The following is a 23,803-nucleotide window of genomic DNA, read 5'->3' on the forward strand; positions in this document are numbered from 1 at the left end:
TATAAAGAAAATATGGCAAATGATTGGTCGTCACATTATCCAGAGCGCTTCGGATTTTATCCTTCTAGAAACGCGGAAGTAGAAATCTCACAACAATAAGTAAATGACAATTGGCCCGTTTGTGTGTGATAATCACGATGTCAGACAGAAACAGAAAAGTATTATATGAAATACTTCAAAAGGACGGTAACAAGGAATGTGCCGATTGTAAAACAAAAGGTATTTATATGTTTTCGTGCAATTATTAATGTTGTAGAAGTGGGTGGGGTAATGTACACATGATCAAGTCCCCAGTCTCAGCTAGTTAAAAGTTTATATAACATAGTTAAGTTTTTACAAACTTAAGCTCGTTTACGTTTTCTTACATTCATATTAAAAAAACTGTGTAAGTTGTTGTGGGCCATTTTTTGCTTTTAACCACTAGTGTATCTTTCAATCCATGATTCATTTTCATATCCATTCATCCTGAATTTACTTGGAGAAAAAATGTGCCCAAATTGTAGGATTCAAGCCTAGTCCAAATAATTGTACGTTGACGGATTTTTTTAGATTTTTGATATGGCAAATCCTTAGGAATTGGAAGAATCCCGTATAACACGTCTATTATTTTAGACTAGATTCAAGCCCAACACTGGCTTGGAGCTGGAGGGTGTTGGGGGGATTTGCCATTGGGCAACCAAGTTTGTGACTTAAAAAATGCTGCAAACCCAGATAGCAGACGGCAAACATTAACATGAAAAAGGATGTTGACCAAATATCGGTTTTCTAAATTCTATATTGGCCAAATGTTGATCCCCTGGGCAATAAGTATAATATTGACTTAGCAAAAGAATCTGGCCATGTCCCAACTTTGGACTGTTGGCAGTTGAAAGTTTTGTTGCTGTTGTGGATTATGGTCTTGCGGTGATGCATAAATGTGCTGTTTTTCAACTACTGTACCTATTTTTTTATTTGTATTTACTGATTGTTTGGTGAAAAAGGGAATATTTGTCAGATTAATATATAATATGCATATTATTATTCCTTACATGACCTTGCTATTTTACATATTCATCATCTTATTAGAGATTTTGAAATGTCAAATGTGACCATTTGTTTTATAAACCCAAGCGTGATTCAAAAAATATATCTGTGATTTTTTTTATGATTAAATGCTAATAAAATGATTTTCATATCAATTTATTGTCGCCTGATTTAACCAAACAATTTTGTCCAAATGAACATGCAGAATATAAAAAAATATTTCTGGGAACACTGATCGTTTTGTAATTCCTTCAGAAATTGTATTTGAATTAATGTTCGCTCATTTTGTGATTTACTCGATGAATATGCTTCATATGGTTGATACCATGTATACATAAGGTATACTTTAATAAAATAAATATTGTATCTCAATCTCTTATTGCATAAAATATAGCGCTATATGTACATACATGTACTTCGCTTATGAATGCAGGATAAAAAAATAATGAAGTGCAAATTTGTTTTTTGTTTTGGGTGTTTATGAACAGCATTTAAACATGCAATTGCAAATAAAGTCCAATTAAGCATCATTATTTATTAAAATCCTGTGTTTAACATTTAATACTTATGGTAGGCATAATGGTTCATATGTGATTTTTTATGTTCTACATGATTTGTTTAAACCTGAATATTATAAAATAAACGAATGGTTTGAAGGGACTAAGCATATATTGTGAAATAGTAATTTCTTGAAGAATTTTTTTTTTTCAACTCCTGAATTCAAGAAAGGCAAAATGTTGATGGTAATAAAACTATGTTACTTAAAGCTTGAATGTTTAATTTTTTATCAACTTTGGAGTATTGACGAATATATGAATGTATATTTATAATGAAATGATTGATATATATTATAAGTTTAATACGGGGTTAGAAGGTGACCCAATATGGGATATACAGGGCAACGGAAATCATATCGGGTGAGAATGAAGCTCAAACCTGAATATGGTTGACTGTGCCCCGTATATCCCATATTGGCACACCTACTAACCCCGTAACATATTTATCAGGTCAACAACCTGTTTAAATGTTTTATCTATTCATCGGAAGTGGAAAATAGACGCCATTTTGGTACGATATAAATTTGGTGACCCAATATGGAATAATATGGGGTCACCATGTGACCAGTCCTTGACCAATGACGTTGCGTCATTTATGTTGGAGGCGTGATATAAATATATATTATACACTACCTACATGCTATTTACAACATCAAACTGCCTAAAATGTTTTTTTTATAATTGAAAGAAAAATATCTTAATATGTTTAATATCTTTACTATCCCAAATCTTTACTATCTAACATGTTCTTCGAAATTGAAAGACTAGTAAATACATTTGTATGTTCTTTATGATTGAAAAACTACCTTATTTGTCTTTATAATCGAAAAACTGTGTGTGTTTTTTATAATGAAAATATACTTTTAAGTTCTTTATAATTGAAAAACTTCCTATTCATATTTTCTTTATTGAAATCAAATTCTGTACATATGCAATTAATCTTTACTTTTGATGAAGTTTAATTTAGTATGTATTTAAAAACATGTTAGGTATGTCAAAAACTATAGGTGTAAGTAAGTAGGTGTAATAGTAAGATAAAAAAAATCAGTTTAATATTATGTCAGTGTTGCAAATTAAATTAATTATCACTTGCAAATTCAAATAAACTATGTTTCAAATGATAAATACATCTAATATTTAAAAAAAAAGATAACCATACAATACAGAAATATTGATTAAAAATCAATTGAACAACAATATTATTGATAAGATAACACTATTGTTTATATTTTTCATACTTAATATTTCAATTTCATTTTTAATAAAATTACTGTTATGTTGGTAAAAAATGGGGAACATTTTTATGTAACATTATACATCATTTTAGGGTAATATTTTATTTTTTTAAATATTAATAAAATAAATTACTGAGTGAAAAAAGAAACAGGAATGTATGACTGTGTATGCCATGAATATTAGTAAAAAATATGTTTTAAATGTCTAGATCCATATAAACTATAGACAATGTAATTACGTATACTTTATCGTTATTACAAAAGTGAAATTAATCTTTCCTTCCTCTTCCTAAATGCTATTTGTATCCACTTTCTGAATTGTTGATACCTGATCTTAGGTTATGAATTTGGCAACTGAGGGTTATCTGTGTCAATCTCACAATGAAATTCAATCTCAGGCTCCTAAGAGTTTCTTTCTGAAGTCTTACCTGTACTATTTCTAAAGTTGAAGGTACTTGTAATGACATAATGCTGTATATAAATTATATTTTGTTTAAAATGGTATAATTGTTTTAGTGTAAGTGTTGTAATTTTCTTGTTTTGACTTTCACAGTGTACATGATATAAGATAATAAATTTCAAACTTTTGTTCAATTTTAACTTTGTTTGGTTCAAAAGCTGTAGATTTAGCTTATGCGCAGTATAAAAAGGTCTTCACAAAATTGGACAGGAATAGCTAAACTTTTACACATTAAGTGGCTTTCTTTTGAAAATTTAGATTGTTTTATCAGGCCAATATCCCAAAATTGCATTGTTTGTTACCAGCTTTAGAAAGTGCATTTACACACATGTACAAACATGAACATATATATACATATGTCTGCTTGAAACATGAGCCTGTATACATGTTTCTGCTTGAAACATGAGCCCGAATCCATGTGTCCTCTAAATCTATATGATATATAATGACATTAAATATCTTTGCTATACAAAGGCTGCAGCTGCATTTTAATGCATGCATCCATAACGGAATGAAGGTCCTGAAGTTGTTTTTTAGCTCTACTGGCCAAAGACCAGAAGAGCTTATGCGATGGTAATGTGTACGTAGTATGTGCGTCCGTGCGTCTGTAAACAATTAATTGTGAACACGATACAGTCTTAAGTTTTGATTGTATCTCGATGAAACTTGTACAGTATCTAGTTTTTGTTCCTTAGCCAACATCATCGTAGCAAAGACAACCATTCCGTTTGACATCATTAATGTTTATACTGCTGAGTCTATCAAGCATTTTAGAAGGAAACGCAAAATGATTATACATCCAACAATATTGTTATCGTTTGTAAAATCACAAATAGATCAATGTAAATGTGTGAATAACGGTCCTAAATTTAACGCCCAGAATCTAAAGGATTCGTTTGAAAACTGTTTCACACATGATTTTGAGACTTATTAGAAGCGCACCAATCTGTTTATGGCTAAGTAGAGCAAAATGTTCTTAATCAGTGCGCTGGAAACCCAAAACAATGTATCTGGTATTCAAATAGCTTGATCAACAAACAAGTGATTAACTTTTGATCTGAGATGATAAATATTCACTCAGGGAATTGTGCAGCTTAAAGAAGTATCACTTGCAATATTTAAATTTCATTCCCATTTTGTGAGTACGTGAGTCCAAATTCAAACCTTGTTAAACATGAGCGTGTATACGTGTGCTAGTTGAAACATGAACATTGTATACATATATATGTCTACTTATGTGAACTGGCTTTAACCTAAAATGTGTTTTGTTTATTTAGCTATATATATGCCACCTTTATTATAAAATCATAAAGAAATTCATAAATGCTAAAAAGCTTTTGATGTATACATAACACACTCATGATTTTTACACTGTCTGGCTGCTAGCTACTGTTTTTTTGTCCTGAAAATGTTGATAATTCATTCTTTAAATCTTGATTACTAACCACATTACATGTAGTTCCCATTTATGAAACTAGCTGCTTGGTAAAAAACCTGCCATATCTGCACAAGCCTGACGTGGGGATTGAATCTTCGACCTCCAGGTTTGTAGGCAGGATACCTCACAACTAGGCAGTGAATATGTGTACATATTATTATTTCATATTTCTAGAGAATGTAGACTGGGCATCATGTAACTTGGGCATCTTCCTGTGTCAGGACTGTGCTGGCATACACCGCAGTCTCGGGGTGGACCACAGTCGCGTCAAGTCCATCAAACTCGACAACTGGGACGATGAACAAGTGAAGGTGGGCAATTATTTGAATTGTAACTTTCTCATGATATCCGAATATACAAACATTACCAAAGTGTTAGTCAGTATGCTTTGTGCATATAGGGCAGGTTGAATGGATATAGACATGTATATGCAGTGCTCCAGCTAGGCCGAAATAGGAGGGGGGACACTATGCTGCCCTTTTCTGGCACCCTGCTGCCTTTTACCACGCTACGCTGTGCCCTTTTGTTTGACAGAGCCCTCTTTGAAAAATATGATTAGTGATATTTGATATTTATTTGACATGTTGCCTAGTCAAATTTCAGAAATAAGTACAAAAATCATGAATTTACATAATTTTGACACTTGAGTAAAAATAACAGCTAATGTTTCCATAAGGCACTATTAGTATTGAAAGTAGTTACAACACAATAACAATTGAACATTAGCCCTTGCTAGTGCCCCATTCCGGCTCATTTAATGCACATCACAAGTGCCCTTCTGACCTAGAACCCTGCCCTATTCAAATCCTGGCTGGAGCACTGTACATGTATGTTTATAATTGCTTTTTGCCTTTTAATAAAAAACCCAGGTCTCTACAAATGTGTATTTACACTTGATAGAACAAACAATAATAAATTGGCATACATAGCTATGTAAAAAATATTACCTTATCTCAGAAAATAATACTTAAAAATTTATCAAATAAGCTTTAAAGTGCTGAAGGTGTCCTGTGAGTCAGCTGTCAAAATTATGTTTGAGGGGTTTGACTCATTTCATAAACTTATGTACACAATCATAGGCAACATTTAGCTTAATCATAATAACTTGTAATACTTCTTGTTGGTCATTGTTAGTCAGAGATATTGTCTACCAGATTTGTTAGTTTGTACAAAAAAATATGTGTAAATAATGCGCACAAATAGACGGTAGTTATTTATACATGTTTCTTGTTTGTAGAATTATTTTTTAGATGCAATAAATCTATCAATGAACAGTTAGATAGTTTATCATGCAAGGATGGGTCCATGGGTTAAACTGTGGGGCACATTTTAATACAAACTGTGTGGCTGTAAAATCAACAAGGATGTAAAATGACTCAAGAGGTTATTCATTAGTAAAGGAAGCTTTCTTTGATCCCATGTCAAAAGTCAATACTCCTCAGACTGGGTTTTTTGTTTGAAATTGAACAATACCAATTCAATAGTTTTCAATGAAGTTGTTCAGGGATTATTGATGGTGATTGTCTTTTATGTAGTATTCATGTCAATGCTAAGTTCTTGGAAATAGCCTAATTATAGTATTCTGAATTGTTTTTTATGAAGCTTGACTGTTATAGTTTCCTTCTTCTTAGAATACACTTGTCTCATTATGTGATTAAATGACCGCCCTAGACTGTTAAAGTGTATATTGAATCCAAATCCATGTGTATTTGTTTGTCTATGATATTCATGTTGGTAGTAAATCTTTCCATTGGTTTTAACAGTTACAATTATTTATATCAGGTAGGTTCACAGTGATTTTTTTTGGTGCAATTTACTGCCTTCTAAAGGCTGTTTCCCCTTATGAAAAATTGGACAGTGGTAATTTTATATTTTTTTCCCAATTTGATAAATGCTGATTACATTCATGAATAAAAAAGCAATGAATTTCTTGAAAATCACTGGTTCAGTTTCATGTCAATTTATGTCAATTTAAAAGAGCTGTATTTGTCCTATTATATGTACCTCCAACATTCCCCCCGATATTGTTAATACAAATTCAACCCAGGTAGTGTGCAACCTAAAAGAAATACATTGGAGTGTTTACAGTAACTTAGTCAGCATGCACACTGCAACAAAATGGTGACAGATAGGTTGTTTTACATTGAAGTATCTCATTTTATTATGTTTTTTAACAGGATAACCATGATTAAGTCCTAAAATCTGTGAAAGTGCCGTAGAAAAGACCCCCAGTTGTGTGCATCTGTTAGGGCATGCACCTCTATAAGGACAGATACAGTATATGTGTTAATGTTTGAAACTTTCTAATCAAGATAGGTAATTGGCATGTCAAATTTAGAAACTTAAATATGGATGATTTTTTTGTGTTGCAGAAAATGGCAGAGGCAGGAAATGAGAATGTGAACAAGTATTACGAGCAGCATCTTCCAAAGTACTACAAACAACCGACCAAAAATGATAAAGAGTAAGCTTTTTTACTCCATCTTTTTTATATTGAGAATTTTTTTGTTTGGTGTTATCATTATAAGTACTTGTGTCTTTAATGTCCTTGTTGTCATCATCATCATCTAAAACATCATTTGGCTTATTGTATAATTCAAAACTGGTGGCCAAAGATATCTACATAAATATGTGTACAGTTTTGTACACTTATGTAGAACTGTATAATTTCGCTTCAGTCTGGCAGTACTAGTTGCTGAGTTATGCCCCTTTTTAAGGGTCAAATGTGAACAACAGGCTTTTAAGTATTGCCACTTTCTCTCAGTGCTATTGTTCTACTCATGCTTAGTGTTAAGAAATATTTAAGGAACCAGACCCACAAATAAGAAAGTTCTCTGGTAGCTCTATTAACCTGAATGATTAATTTTGATGCCTGGTGACCATTTATAATTGATCATTTAATAGGTATTTGCTTGCTTATTTCATAATAATGACATTTTTTGCAATTTGTAAAAGTCTTAACAGTTTGTTTGTTATATTATTTCTTTTTATGTAAATGTTTCCCTTTCATTGATTCCAAAATCATAAGCTCAACAGGCACCTAAACATCACATATTTATGTATCAAATACATTCACAGTATTGTTACATTACTTTATATACCTTGTTTAAGCTTTATTTTCCATTCAAGATATAGGAGAAGAAGACAGATGCGGGCAATTTACACAAACTTTGAAATTTTACGATGATATAAATTAAGTTCATCTGATAAGACCTTCAGAGGTGTGATTGGAATATGCCATAAAACTGTTATACTTTATGTACTGTGCAAAAGCATTCTTAAATTTTGGGAATATTAAAATTTTGATAGTCACTTTAATGTCACTGATATTTATGACTGTCAGTGTTGGTTTTGATACACACATGTATTATACCCTTTGTCAAAATAAAGGCATTGAAGATATTATTGGTACAAACATTTATAGTGCGAAATTAGTTTGCCATATGTATTTTTTGTACCAGTTCAGTGCATGTGGTTTCATAGTGATAACCAGTTCCAGGGGTGTACCTAGACCCAATTAGATGCTGACCTGCAAGGGGGCTTGGAGGCTTAGCATTTTTAGGCAAAGCTAAGAAAAACAAAACATTATGATGATTTCAATATGCAGTAAGCAATGCATTTATACTGTGCCTTTAAAAAAAGAAAATGTTTAAAAGAAATCTTCAGTTTAAATTATTATTATCAAGGCCATTGGTCATAATATGACCTTGATGTACATGTCTGTGTCACTCACAATCTTGTATTTAATTTATATATGTATGTATTTGTGTTTGTGTACTCGCAAGAAACCTTTATACAATAAGTTTTGAACATGATAATTGTTGAGCCCTATTTTTGATGAAAAAACAAACAAACCCAGAGAAGCACTGGTATTTGTTTACAGCGAGTTGTTTATGTTTTAAATAGGAAAATATATTCTTAGTAATTAGTTTTGTTTTCAGTGTATTAAAGATACAGTTTATAAAAGCCAAATATGTGCGAAAAGAGTTCATATACCCGGACAAGCAGGCTCCATACAGTGAGAACAAGAAAGAGGGCCAGCTGTTTAAGAAGGGAAGGGACCGGAGAGACTACCTTCCCAGGAATTTCATCGTGAATTCTAAAGAAAACTGCATACAATACTACAACAAAAATGAGGTATGTGGATCTAGAATGTATTTGTAGGCCATGTTAGGTTATTTTTGTGTAATTCAGAGTTTGGTCAAGAAAGATTGGAGTGAGCAGGGAAAATATTGTAAAAGTAATGCTCTTCCAACTAAGGTGTGTGTTAATTTAGAGGGGCAGGCAAGGTGTAACCATTTTTAGCTCGACTATTCATAGAATAAGGAGGGCTATAATACTCGCCCTAGCGTCTGCGTCCGGTTAAAGCTTTAGAGCAAGTTGGTATTTTCACTTATAAGTCCAATACCCTTCATTCAATTGACTTAATACTTCACACAGTTGTTCAGGGCCATCACATGATGAGGTTAGATAACTCAATATTATTTTTTACACAGATTATGGCCCCTGATTGACTATGGAACTTAGGTTAAAGTTTTAGGGCAGGTTGGGATATTTATAAATAACTTCTATACCCTTCGTTCAATTGACTTAATACTTCACACAGTTGTTCAGGACCATCACACAATGAGGTTACGTACCTCCATATTATCCTTAATACAAGTTATGGCCCCTGATTGACTTAGGTTAAAGTTTTAGGGCAGGTTAAAGTTTTAGGGCAAGTTGGGATTTTCACTTAAAAGTCCAATACCATTCATTCAGTTGACTTAATACTTCACACAGTTGTTCAGAGCCATCACATAAGGAGGTTAGATAACTCCATACTATCTTTTATACAAATTATGGCCCCTGATTGACTATGGAACTTTAACAGGGCAGGTTGGGATATTTATTAATAACTTCTATACCCTTCATTCAATTGACTTAATACTTCACATACTTGTTCAGGACCATCACCCAATGAGGTTACATAACTCCATATTATCCTTAATACAAGTTATGGCCCCTGATTGATTTAGGTTTAAGTTTTAGGCAAGTAAAAGTTATGGGCAAGTTGGGATTTTTAATAAAAAAACTTCTATGCCTTTCATTCAATGCATTTAATAAAATTCAAAATTATTTATGACCATCTTCGATATATACTTACATGTGCTTGAATTGTTTGATGCAACTCGGCTTCACGGCGGTGATTTTCTGATTTTTTTATTTTTTTTCATAATTTTCAGCTGATTGATTCCATTCCACTAGATGATGTGAATGTGGTGTTAGCTCCGGAGAAAATGGACGTGCCGAATGGACTGCAGATAATCTTCACTCAAAACAGAAACACCAGAAACATTTTTGTTGACTGTAAAGACCCCAAGGTAATATTCAAAACGATTTAAAATACCAGTAGGCGAGTACATGTAGTTCTCAAACATCTTTATAAGGATATTTTTTGGATCTCTGAAGACATCTGAATAGTAAACAGATTTTTTAATGCAAAATTATGTTGAGTTTGATAATTTCATATTGTTTTCTTTGGTTCTAATGATATATATGAAAAAGATTCCAGATGAAAAGTGTGTTTTAGTAAGTAGAAGTCAACTTTTGATATTTAATTGAAAATAATCCTTACCTGTCGGAAAGTGTTAGAAGTGTTTCAAGTACCTGATTGTATACCTGATTACATACTAGGCACTAGATATGTAACTTTCAAAATGTGGTGAAAACTACCACTGTCCAAGCACAAGTGATGTTTGAAAACTACTCACATACTGGTGTTTTTTGTTCACATTTTTTTATTTGAAATATGGCAAACAGCATTGTAACGTACTAAGTCCTTATAATGTCAATTATTGTGAAGAATGTCCAGTCACTCTGGCTTAAATACACCATTGAAATGAGTTATGCCTCGACGAAAACTGATAAAAAATAACAAAAAACATTTTAATTATTACTATGTCGCAGGAGGCGGTAGACTGGTTTACATCTATCCGCAGTGCAAAACTGGAACGACGTCGACTTGCACATCCTGCCAGCAGCGAGGAAGAGGTAGATAATAAATGTTCATATTTCTTATTATTAATTGTGAATGTTTTTGTTAAAAAAATTGAATAAACTTTTCAATATTGAGCTTTATTGTGAGAAAAGCTGCAAACCTACAGAATCCTGCTCAAGTCTATTCCCTGGAAAGAAACCAATACCATTGTCCATGTACAGAGCCCATCTAAAAGTACCTCTTGGGATTGAACCCTCTATGCATTCTTTACAATCTCTTGGGTGAAAGGCAGACACATTTATGTTTTCAGGTAGGATAAATTACATTCTGTCCACACCTCGGTTGTCTGGTCACAATACATTAAGATTGGTCAAATTGTAGTTATGAAAAGAGATATGTAATAATACTAGCTTTCAGCTATCTCCTCAATCTTTAAGAGTATATGTATAATATGTGTTGTTTCAATTTTGTTTTCATAAAATAAATAATGTTTAACTTAAGGTACATGACCACGTTCCTCCGAAAAATATGAATGTCGGCCGATTTTAATAAAACTTGGCACAAACAATCGTCAATGACTCTACTTTAACGAGGTGTATTTATTTATTTTTTAAATCCCGTTGTTTGTTGATTTACAGCGCCACCTAGCGGACACGTGCTATTTGGCGCAAACGTTGCTGAAACCGTGAAAAAATATAATTTTACGGGTTTTTTTTATAAAAAAAAAAATCAGAATATAATTTATTGTATGCTGAATAAATAATCCTATAATTTTAGAACTAGTATTTAAGAAGAACGTTATTCATTTCAAGTTTTATGACGAAAAGCTTTTTATAAGGAATCGCCAAAAATAGATACCCATCGGTAAATGTGACATATTTATTTTGAAAACGAACTCCGGTAGGGTATGTTTTTATTATTTCATAGGAAATGGAATAGAATAATGAATATAATTATGTAAAAAAAAAAAAAAAATTGACAGTGAGGTAAATTGCTGAAAGATATAAGTATTATAAGAAAATTGAAAGAGTAAGCGTGATTTCTACGCCACCGTCAACATCAATATAAAACACGTCAAGTAAGTGACGCCATGGGTTTGTTTGATGCATGAGAATAGTTGTGGAGTGAAACGTTATATTTGTCCATAAATGATGGAATATGTATATTTTTATTGTTTAATCTAATATTTGCCAGTATCAGAACTAAGTAGAATATCAGAAAAAAATAAGATTATCAAATTCTTGCTACCTGAAAACTATCTACAGAATTGAAACAATAATTTATGGCTTGTATGGAATGGTTCATCAAAAGCGATGGAACCCTTTCTTTCTTCTACCAGTTTACAGGAAGTGAAACAAAAGGGGTTGAACATCGAACGGTTAACAATGAACGGGGATTCAACCACTTTTACTCGCGTCAAGCGGTCTTTATTTCCAGATCTTAAAAAAATCAAATGATAAAAATCATATTGTCAAAAATTTCGGAAATTGTATAAACTGAAATCAAACAATAACAGTGCTCATATTCAGAAATGCTTTTCCTATGGAATAAGTCAAAATAAGGGCAACACACATGGAATAAAGACCAGTTTAAACGCCCTGTCCACCCACATCCTCAATGAACACTCCTCACGTAGCCCAACCTGGTGTAAGTCTCGAAGTACGAGAATTACCGGCAGGCGCACATACTGCAGGGTACTGAATTAAAAAAAGGTTTCCAGAACGTGATGCACAGGTACACACTATAAATGTCTTACATATTTTACAGGTACTGTTCATTTTTGTAGCAGGGGTCATAGTTATAATGATAATCAGTTTCGTAAAACAAAGTTTATTTAAACCTGAAATGTTTTATGTTAATTTTAGCCATCAAGACTCTTGAAAAAAGATTTATATTTTGAATCGACAGTATTTAATCTAATAATTAAAGTCACTCGCTCAAATATCGTCTTTGAAGACCACAGTTTTCATTAGCGTTAATAATGAGATTGAAATATTATCACGGCTGTGGTGTTGCGTGATTGACACTTTGTCACGTGATGTTATCAATGTATCCTTAACAGGTCAACATATCCACCATTTGTTAAAGTTCCGGTGGCCGTGTGGACTAAGCGTATGTTTTATATTTTCTTCTCGATTAATCTGGTGTGGGTTCGAACCCCACTAAACCAAAATACTTTTTTTTCTGCAATATCGATATCATAGAGTAAAATAATGATAACAAAAGTGTTTTCAGATGCTATACGGGGAAAACTAACTTTTTGTCGAAAAAAACCCCGAGCGAGTCTCATTAGTCGCATTGATGACTAAATATCAAATTACAATATGCCTGCAATGATTAAATTTTCAGGTACACAAATGAGTGTATGCTGGAAAATCTAGCCCATTTGCAAAGTTCTAACGCAAAGAGAACATGAATCACATGGTTGCAAGGAATGCGCCAAAATATGTCACGTACTTAGAGTCAGAGAGTCTATACTTCCGGGTGTCCGTTGCGGTAGCGCAGAAAAACGGTTATAATAACTGTATTGGCACTTCTAGTGGATGCATATCCGGCGTCCGCCCCCAAATCCCACCATGTCAACATGTTATAAAGATGATGCAAACAATTACAACACAATCGCTGATTCAGGTGGCGGGGGCACCCGTCGCCCCCCCCCCCCCCCCCCCCCCTTTCCCCAAACTCAAACTTTTATGTCAATATTGGAGAGAACAAGTAATGACATGTTCAAGATGTAGAACCACAAAACACTGCTGCCACACTTTCAACAAAACAAAGTTGATTATGAGAGAGGGGCGCAATTCAAAAGATTACACCCCCAGTTACGACACCTCTTACATGTAATCCTGGAGCCGCCCCTGCAACATTTCAAAATAATTTCAGCAAAACTGCATGGATGTTAGAAGCAGTCTGTAATTTATACCGCAATTTTTGTCTTAGCTTGCAAATTAAATATAATCTATTTTAAAGCATGCAAACATGCCTGCTCTTCTAAAACAATGATATATTTGCTGTTTTTATTCATAAATTATCAATTTGAAGCAATTTTCAATTTTTTTTCAAACAAGTTGATCAAGCGATTTAGCGGTCTAGCGGCCTAGCTGACTTCACGCCACTATACTGCTAACTTCACGCTTCTAGGCCGCTAACTTCACGCCGCTAGGCCACTAACTTTACGCCGATGGCCCGCTAACTTCAGGCTGTTAGGCCGCTTATTTCACGCCGCTAAGCCGCCAACTTCACGTACATAATTATAAGCCATGCTTTTGTTTAATCAGTTTCAATATATCCCCGATCGTGTATACAATAAAATAATATATGATGCTGATATAATTGTTGAATAAAATGTATGTAAACTAATACATTTGATATGAATGTGAGAATAATAGGCTCAAACAATACTGAAATCTCATTTCTACAATGAAATTAATTTCAATTCAGACGCCAGATTTGTTTTGTGACGTTCTCGTTTTTAACTAAGAATCGATCATGGCTTATGATTTTATCCCAGTTTTAATAGATTCAAGTTGTAAACTAGTGTTTCAATTCTGTAGATATTTTTCAGGTAGCAAGAATTTGATAATCTTACTATTTCCTGATATTCTACTTAGTTCTGATACTGGCAAATATCAGATTAAACAATAAAAAGATACATATTCCATCATTTATGGACGAATATAACGTTTCACTCCACAACTATTCTCATGCATCAAACAAACCCATGGCGTCACTTACTTGACGTGTTTTATATTGACGTTGACTGTGGCGTTGAAATCACGCTAACTCTTTCAATTTTCTTATAATATTTATATCTTTCAGCAATTTACCCCACCGTCAATTTTTGTTTGTTTTTACATAATTATATTCATTATTCTATTCCAATTCCTATGAAATAATAAAAACATACCCTACCCTCAGCCGACATTTATATTTTTCGGAGGAATGTGGTCATGTACCTTAAGCTGAAAGTGACACAGAATTAAAACTTGTCAAATGACAGGAATTAAGAATGTTGCATAAAGTATGTCCCCACAATTAAGGCGTGTCTGACCGCTCAGTTTTGTAAAGATATGTTGGCACAGACCCTCAAATGGGCTTGCTTCGTTTTGGCTCGCAGATCTAAGTTATACATATAATGGACAAATTATTGTTTACAGCTGGCTCAGGACCTAACTGTGGACTTTGCATGTGAGGGGTGGCTGTCTAAACGGGGACCAAAGAAGGAACGATACAGGCGGCGCTGGTTTACCTTGGACCGCAGAAAGTTGATGTACTTCTCAGAACCTCTGGTTAGTGACCCTTGGGCGTGCCAAACTGGTATTTTGGTATTATGCCAAGATTACTGCACCTAGTTCTCACAAAATTGATTGGGGAACAGTAGACTACATATTGTCATGTTTGATCTTAGTTGTTGGTATTAGTGTTCACTAGTTAAGCTTTTATGTCATTTTAAAAAATACAAATATATACAAATGTGTGATAATATTGTTAGAAACTTGCATCTTAGGTAATTGCGGCAAATTAATAAGTTGAAAACTAATGTCTGAGGTCATTAAATTGACATGACATGTAACCACCCTGGTATAAATATTTAAAACTGTTAAACTTGTGAAATATGATGACCCTGCGTCACATGGTGAGAAAAATGTGCAGACTGGGTTCGAGCTGGGACCCCTCAGGTTCAAGCCCCTGGTCTGGCTGCACATTTTTTCACCCTGGGACACTAGGACAATCAAATACACATGGACCTGGAATAAATATTATTCTAGAGGCATCATACTATTTTAGTTGCCAAGCTCACACTCATTATATTGGAAATAGAGTTTGAAGTTTTAATATTAAATATTGGGGATGCTCTGAAAATTGAAGATGCGCACTTACTCTCAAATAAGATTTACCACAATTAATACAATTGTTTTGATATACAAAAGGGATGAATAAATGTTGAAAACAATGGTTCTTTTGAAGGATAAAGAGTTTATTTTGCAAGAAACATGCAGAAAACATGACATTTCTACCTTATAAGACAATAGTAGATAACAGTAAATCTTTTAGCACTCAACAATCATTTAATACTTTTGCATTTTCAGCTGTCAAATACACGGTTACAATTTTGTTATCAGTAATTGATATTTTCTATAAACACATTATTTAGTAAGTAGTTAAAGGTTTATCACTCAAAATGTATGTTTGTTATTCATGCAGATGTATTGATTTTGAATATGAGTGTCACTTTAAAAATATATGATACTTCAGGGTGCAGTACCTAAAGGGGAAGCCTATATTGGTCATAGGGATGCTGGCTTCTCTATAGAAAACACAAACTCGTATGGGAAGGTGGACCCCCTGGAGTTCATATTGAAAACCTCAGAGAGAGACTTTGACCTCAAGGCAGAAACAATCGATGACAAAGACCGTTGGATTAACGTTCTGAACACCGTCATCTCCACACCGCCATCACCTGCTGATATCAGACGTAAATATTGTTTTTCAATTTGGGTAAAAGCGTAGCTAGCTGTATAATTATGTCAGCCTAGTACAAAGGCAGTGGTCGAAATTAGCACAAGCCCGCAAGCCCTGTACTGGTAAAATGTCTTCCGGGCTTGCTCAAATTCTGCATTTTATATCGCAGGGCTTGTTCAAAAATTTGATGCCAAGCAATAGTATAAGAATTCGGGGTTGTTCATCCAAAAGTCTAATTTCGATGACTGCAAAGATATTTGACTATATTTAATATATAAGACAGTCAATTAAAGATATCTCCTTAAAATGAAATTGTGATAAATTAAATTCTGTAAATTTACATAACCATAATTGAATATGCAATTAATTATAACAGCATGTTATTTGTTAAACGGAAACTTTCCTTTGCTTTTAATACAGTACTTTACAGAATAAATTTCCTAGTGAAAATATACCCAACAGATACAGCAACTGCGATATTGTTTATTGTTTATGTAACCAAGTTTGAACTCTATTTTTTTGTGTAACTCGTGAACATGGCATCATTTTCCAAAAAAAAAATTTTCCAATTGAACTCCTTAGCCTTTCAGTTAGAAAAACCATTGATCATGAGAATGAATGATTTACATAATAGTGGCATCATTCAGAAGGCATGGCTTGGCCATATTTGAGGCAATGCACAAGTTACTTTAGCCCATCTGCTTCATATGTTTTTTACAATATTAAGCGATAGTTCTCTTGCTGGCTGATTATCATCCTCACTTACCATTTGTTTGTATGTACATATATTGCAGGATTTACGATGATGAAATGTTAAATACTTGTGAGCAAAAAAACAGCTTTGATCTTATAATTGTGTATTGGCATTATATCTGGAGATTTACTGCTTTAATCTCTATTAACTGGAATTGAGGGAACTTTTGATTCAAAGGGTATATCGTTACGATTGTCTTCAATGTTTTTAGACAATCCTCCTATAGAATGTTCACTTGCCTCTCAATAAATTTCCAGCAAATAAATAGAGGATATTAAATTTTGTTGAATTTCGGTGTTAGATTGAAATTTATTTCACCAAATATCAATGAACAATGTCTTCAAGAGCTGCATAGCCACAAGTTAAACGCAATTTTCTGTGATCATGAGTCAAGTAAATTAAGATATCACTGAAATTCAACAAATTTTCTGACTCTTTTATGCTTAGATGAAGGAAAAATGCCCATTTTATTGGTGTTATTTAGAAACATAATGTCTGGACATCATTTGGGCATTGAGAGTTACATGATATATCATCAAAAAGCATAGAAGAAGGTCTGTTACTTTAAATATGTATAACTATTTCTTAGCTTGACAAAATAATTTTCTTTCTTCTTTAAATGTCACATGTTCATGAAATTACAGACCGGTACCCAATTTAATTTAAGACTTATATGTGTCTTAGTCATTCCTTCAATTACCTTAAGTACGTAGAAACTTATATTCTTTCTTCTTTAAATACCACATGCTCATAAAATTATAGACCTGGACCCAATTTAATTAAAGACTTATATGTGTCTTAGTCATAACTTCAAAAATCTTAAGTACGTAGAAACATCACTCGGATGGTAACAAGTATATTTTTCATATTCAAAATGTGTTTTCGACTCAAAAATTGGCTTTAGGTCAGTTCTAACAAAATTACGAAATTATGACTCTTGAGATAATTTCCCTGAAAAACTAAGATCTTTAATTAAATGGGCCCCTCTCTGGTTCAGGGATAGAACCCATGACCCCCCGTTACATAGGCGTTGTGCTCACTGATCATCACTCTTGTATTATTTTCTCAAACAATTTCTTTAATAAATCTCCTACATTTGATTTTAAAGGGACTGTGTCACAGATTGGCACCAAAAAAAGTTCTGTAACGAATCTCAGGACTATTATCTAATAGAATGTGTTACGCTTTGATATCATAATTGAAAAAGAAGGTACCAAAATGTAAACAAAAATTGGGTCAGAGAGCGGGTTCGAACCCGCGTCGCCAAAATTGAAGTCCAGCGTCTTACTAACTGAGCTACAAAGGCTTACACTAATTGGGTGATATAATTAAGCTATACACCTACCTCGGTTATACATGTATCACGTGATAACACCGACTAGCCAATCACGCATAAGGAATGAATTCTACCTGGTAGACATACCCAGTAATCTTTTTTAATGGAAAAATACGAAATAACTGCTAAACTTAAATAAATTGTAAACTATGTGGTACTTCAGTTAGTAAGTTTCAATGTATAGTACACATCGATGCCAAGTTTATGTCAGTTTTCGACAATTTTCTTTTTTTTCCGCTATTTTATCATACGTGAGACAGCCCCTTTAACAGTTATGAGTTTTTTTTGCAAGTACAATTTTATAAATATTGTTGTTACTTTTAAGCAGTATATTTGAAACATCTAAAATCTGTTAAAATTGTATATTTAGAATATATAAATCATGTCATGCTTAGAATTCCAAAACCAATATTTTGAGCAATACTGAAGAAACTCACGGAATGATGACATCATGTAGATTTATAATCTTCTACGCAGTGATCTCTCCTGACACGCAGAATATAGTCTTGCCACCATGAGCGAGTATAGCTGCATTTCAGCTATATGAACTTCTTTTCTAAATGTTTTTTCGTCTTTCTTCTTTTGATATTTTTTTCCAATTTTCAATTATAACCATTGAGGCTTTAACACAAACACATATTTAAGATAATTTACCGATATGATATTTTAAGAATCTAATTTGACATGGTGGCAAGGATAACTGTACTGTAAGGGAAGTAACACTGCATGGAGTTTTGTAGATCTTTCAAATATGTGGTTTAGTTTTATAAGTTTCATAATGACTGTGTTCTGTATTTTCAGTGTACTCACACATGATTCGACGATAATCTGGTCTATTGTAATAGTGTATGAGAGGCAGATTCCATCTGGATATTCCACGTTAGACATTGCTATCTGGACGAGATTCTTTTATTGTAGATTGTTTAAATTTCGCGAGAGTTTAATTTTTGTGATTTTTCTTGATTTGATTATGCCAATTTAATATTAAGAGCAATATTCAATTACTTGTAGCTTTCAGTCAGATTAATGGTGTTTCAAATATTCAACCTCGCAAAAGTGGCCAAAACAAAAATAATCATGAAAAAAGACTTTAGTGAATTGAAATCAATCTACACTTACATGGAACCCCATACGTATCGTCACAATTTGTGCAATTCAGTGTTACGCAAAAAAGAATGTATCGTGTAAATTGAAAACTATCAAGCAAATTATTGTAATGTTGTTTTTTTCTGTTCATTTATAGTATATGTAGTTATCAAATTTGTTGAAATATTTTCTTGTTGTTTTACAAACAAATATGTTGAAAACATATTTTTAAAGTCATTTATTTCACTAAACTTATTAGTTCTGTTTTCTTGGGTATTTTTGTCATTTTATGTAAACGTTGTTGCTGGAGTATTTATTTTCTTTACCTACCAGTAGTGTAAATATCAAGAGGTTTTTTTTGTGCCATTTTTTTCTTAATTGATGATTTGAAAAAAAATGTATATAAATTTTAACTAAATTTAACTTTAACTGATTTTTAACTGCGTAAAGTTTGTTTTAATTGGGGAACAAAGTCAAGACATGTTCCTAATTCCTTTATATTGTAGTTATTAACTTACTTAGATGTTTATTGGGCATTTTTGCATTTAAATTGCAGACACAAACACTGCATAATTGTTTAATGTCAATATAGACTAACACCCCCAATAGGGTATTTTGTTTTATTGGAGCAACTGAACAGGGTGAAAAGGGATTAACCAGGGGCTAATTTCCGGAGAAATCTAAATGTACCGGTAACATGTGTTTAAACAATTTCTTTGTCCAAATTTTCATACCGGGTAGTTGGTGACAATTTCATTCCTATTCAATTTTATTAAAATGATTGACATACTATTATTTACATTGTAACTATTTATAACTATCTTTACTTGCGATTTCAAAACATATTGTTGTAATCTTTTGGAAAACTAAAAGCCTAGTTTTAGGTTTTATTTTATATTTAGTTCAATGTTATTGTATATAAATTTAATATATAAATAAATTGGGTTATTTAATATATTTACTGAATCTGAAAGTTCAATTGAATTTGTGTATTTAATTTTTATAGAATAGTATTCTTTTAAAATGTTATGTTATACATATAATCTCTTATGTTGTATATTTTTATTTGTACCCTGACTACAGTGTGGTTCGGGTCCATATCATTTCTGTAATATGTGACATCATCAGCGAAAATGTCTCCTGTGAAGGCAGTCATTTTATGTAGAAAGTACAAGACTATCCAAATATCCAAATGAAAAGATTATCTAAGTAAAATGCTTTTTTTTTAAATTATTACAATGTGAAGATTTGAAATAGAGAACATTTTGAAATGTATTTAAAAAAATTTGTAACTGCCAGCTTTCGAGTCATGATTTTTATACGCTTCACTTTAATCCCCACATTGCGGAAGACGTCACATTCAATTTTTGCACATTCCAAATAAAAAACATTTCAGCTGTATAAGAAGCCTAGCTGAATCATTAGTGATGCTAGAGATATGGGCCTTGTGTACAATTCATGCACCAAGTTTTAATTTTGAACAATTTTTGAGTTATGGCAAAGGTGAACAAATTTTGTATGGCTAGGCTGTGAGGTTTTCTGGACCTTTTTTTTAAAAATTGAGTAAATAAAAATGTTTAAACATTTTGTTATTGATTCATGATGTGCTGTATGTACTTGTTATAGTAAATAAATTTAATTGTTTCCATTTAAATAATTTAATTTGGATAAAATTTGAAATATGATATGATATAGGCTATTACTATTGGCAGAGCTCTGCAGGGACTCCTCATGTTTTTGGACCAAAAATGTTTTTTTCAGTAATTCATCTGAAAACAATCATTTTATGATTATTTAATTATATTAAAATTGAAGGAAAAAATCAATTAAAGTTTGAAAGAAGTATTTAATTTTACTGAGGTGTGAACCAATGATGGTAAAATTGACGGTGTACATTGTGAACATCACATGATAATGTCAATCAACCAATCATGCAACAGTGGAATCACTCAATGCTGTTTAATAGGCGATTGAAAATTTTGGTCTTTAAAGACAATATTTAAGTAAATATCAACATTTTACAAACCATGATGTTTCTAAGGTTACTTTTTTCTTGCCTAAGCTTGGTGTTTTTTCTCTCCATGTTGTAAGATATTGTTTGCCGTTTATTATACAAGTCTTCCATTGTAAAAAATATAGTTATACACTATGTGAACATGCTTGTTTAAATCTTTCTTACTTTTAAACCTTAACATTTGTACGAGTTATATTATTTATTTATCATTTATATTTGGTCGTCCCAAAATAATGTATAATTGTTATAGGTAGACATAATTTAAAAACATAATGAAACAACTGTTATTTGATATGATCCCTTTCAGAAAATGCTAAAAAAATCATGGCTGTTAATTCAAATTTTAACTTTTTATAGAAATTTGAAAGACATGATATGTTGTTTTAATTGTTAATAATATGTTGCGTTCAATGTTTTATTACAGAACAATGGGCCTTAATGTCACTAAACACCATCTTTTAATTAAATTTAAATTGGTATGGTCCCCAAAATATTTAATAGCATAATGCTGCATGAAGTTATCCCAAGACAGCCTTATGTGACTAAAAGTTTATAATGTTGTACTAGGTAAGTCTGAAACAAAGTTTAATACACATGAGAAGTAAAGAAATTTCTAATAAATGTGAGCCAGTATGCTATAAATGCTTTTAAATATCATATTTTAAGCAACAAAAGTCTTAGAAATCTATCATGAAACTAACCGGATAGTTCTTCTTAATATAAATGTTAATAAACGAGGCAGTTTTTAAAAGTATATCTTACAGGGGAAAAAAGTATGCTATATTGGGCCAACCCTAGTATATTTCTTTTTTATTGTGAGTGTTTTTATACAATTGTTTAAACAAATTTAAATTACATCTTCATGTCTGTTTTCTAACATGAGAATTTCTCATGGAATTGTCACAATGTTTATGGACACAATATCAAATTTAGTACACAAAAGTCCAGAAAGATTGCATAAGGCACTCAAGAGTGATGGCCCTTTTTTATAAAAAAAAGTCCAAGGACGCAATATATTTAATTATCAAAATTCTAGTTATGTAATAAATTTTGTTTAGTGTTTCATTTTAAGGCCTATTTTTTCTGCCTGTGTCATATCAATTCTAGTTTATTAACTCAAAAATAAGTGATGATTAGTTGATTAGACTGTAGAGGATTTTTAATGGTCTAGATCATTTAGAACATGGCTTGTGCAATTCTAGAAAAAAAACATTTGTAATTCTCTTATTTACAGGTAAGATGACACAATTAACAGTTGTTCAGTTTAGCTCAGTACTGTCACCTGTGGTTGTATTCAATATCGTTCTTATCCTTGTCCTTAGACCCAACTTAGTGATTCCATTCAGTCCAGATTCAAATTTTAAAATTAAGTGAAATTGAAGGAGGTTATTGAATACAGCCCCTGTGGTGCTGTTTTACCATAAAAATTGGTGTGGTTCTTGTCATGTGCTGCTGAAGATGAAAACTAAGTTACCATATAATAAAGAACCAAGTGTCTCTAAGAAAACCAGTTTTAAACACAAGCTTGCTTAATCGGTATTGTCACGGTGAATTGGCTTGACTTGATCCCATAAAAACATGAAATCTTCTATGCAGCTATGAATGCTTAACCAAAATGATTCGTAAATTATTCATCGTTGTTCTTACACATTGTTTTTGTTATGTATTTTGTATGCATGTTTAATTGATACATAATCAAATTGAATGAATTTTGTTTGACTATTTCTTAGCCTTTACACCTTTACATCTAAAATAATTATTTGTCATATTGCAAATGATGATATTGCATTAAACAAATTAAACAAAGATTTGTCTTTCTTCAATGCAGTCAGTATAATAATCATATCTTACACCGAGGGGATCTGAATTTCCCTAGACGCCCTCTGGATCCCAGTCCTTCATGTTTCTTTAAAAATGAACTGTAAAACCTATGTAGGCTTTCTGGTTATGAGGGTCAACCTTTCTGGCTCTTTTTTGTGACGGTAATTTATTTATGTTGATAACCAAATGTGCCCAAATCAGGTCATTGCTAAGGTAAGGAGAGCTGTTATGTAGTACCCACCAATATTGCTTTGCCTGTGGAACTTGCCCATGGGTATTCATTTCTAAAGAACTCCATCAAGTTATATCTAAGGGTATGCAGAGTTATTACCCAGACCATGTAGTACTGAACTGATGTTTTAAAATCGGTAACCATTTACCGTTTATTGACACATGCTTAACAAGAAAACAAACTAAATATTTTGTAATTAAAAGCTCTGCCTTAATCCTGAATGTTCATATCATCCCTGTAAAATACATGTACTTCTCCAGGTGATGTACCGAGTCACATTGAAACCATGCCCATCCAAAGTCAAGATTGCAATTCCAGGTCAAGGATTTAAGCAGTGGGTCTGAGGTTACATTTACTGCTCATAAAATAAGTGCTCAACCCACGTCTGGTTCAAGGTCAAGGTT

The 23,803-nt window shown here is 32.5% G+C and overlaps 1 protein-coding gene across 2 annotated transcripts; it reads left to right on the forward strand.

Annotated features, from left to right (window-relative positions):
- The first annotated feature begins 72 nt into the window (after positions 1–72).
- LOC128208905 (arf-GAP with dual PH domain-containing protein 1-like) lies at positions 73–23,146 on the forward strand. Of its 2 annotated transcripts, XM_052912612.1 has the most exons (10): positions 73–219; positions 4,888–5,024; positions 7,086–7,177; positions 8,655–8,850; positions 9,939–10,076; positions 10,663–10,746; positions 14,851–14,982; positions 15,950–16,169; positions 16,951–16,979; positions 19,048–23,146. In XM_052912612.1, exons 1-9 carry the CDS (start codon positions 138–140, stop codon positions 16,971–16,973), a joined length of 1,104 nt encoding a protein of 367 aa, XP_052768572.1. In that variant the 5' UTR covers positions 73–137; the 3' UTR covers positions 16,974–16,979; positions 19,048–23,146. The 2 variants fall into 2 exon arrangements, with proteins under 2 accessions (XP_052768572.1, XP_052768564.1); XM_052912604.1 differs by lacking the exon at positions 16,951–16,979.
- Positions 23,147–23,803: the final 657 nt, after the last annotated feature.

This window comes from Mya arenaria, chromosome 2 (genome assembly GCF_026914265.1).
Source record: "Mya arenaria isolate MELC-2E11 chromosome 2, ASM2691426v1".
Taxonomy (NCBI): domain Eukaryota; kingdom Metazoa; phylum Mollusca; class Bivalvia; order Myida; family Myidae; genus Mya; species Mya arenaria.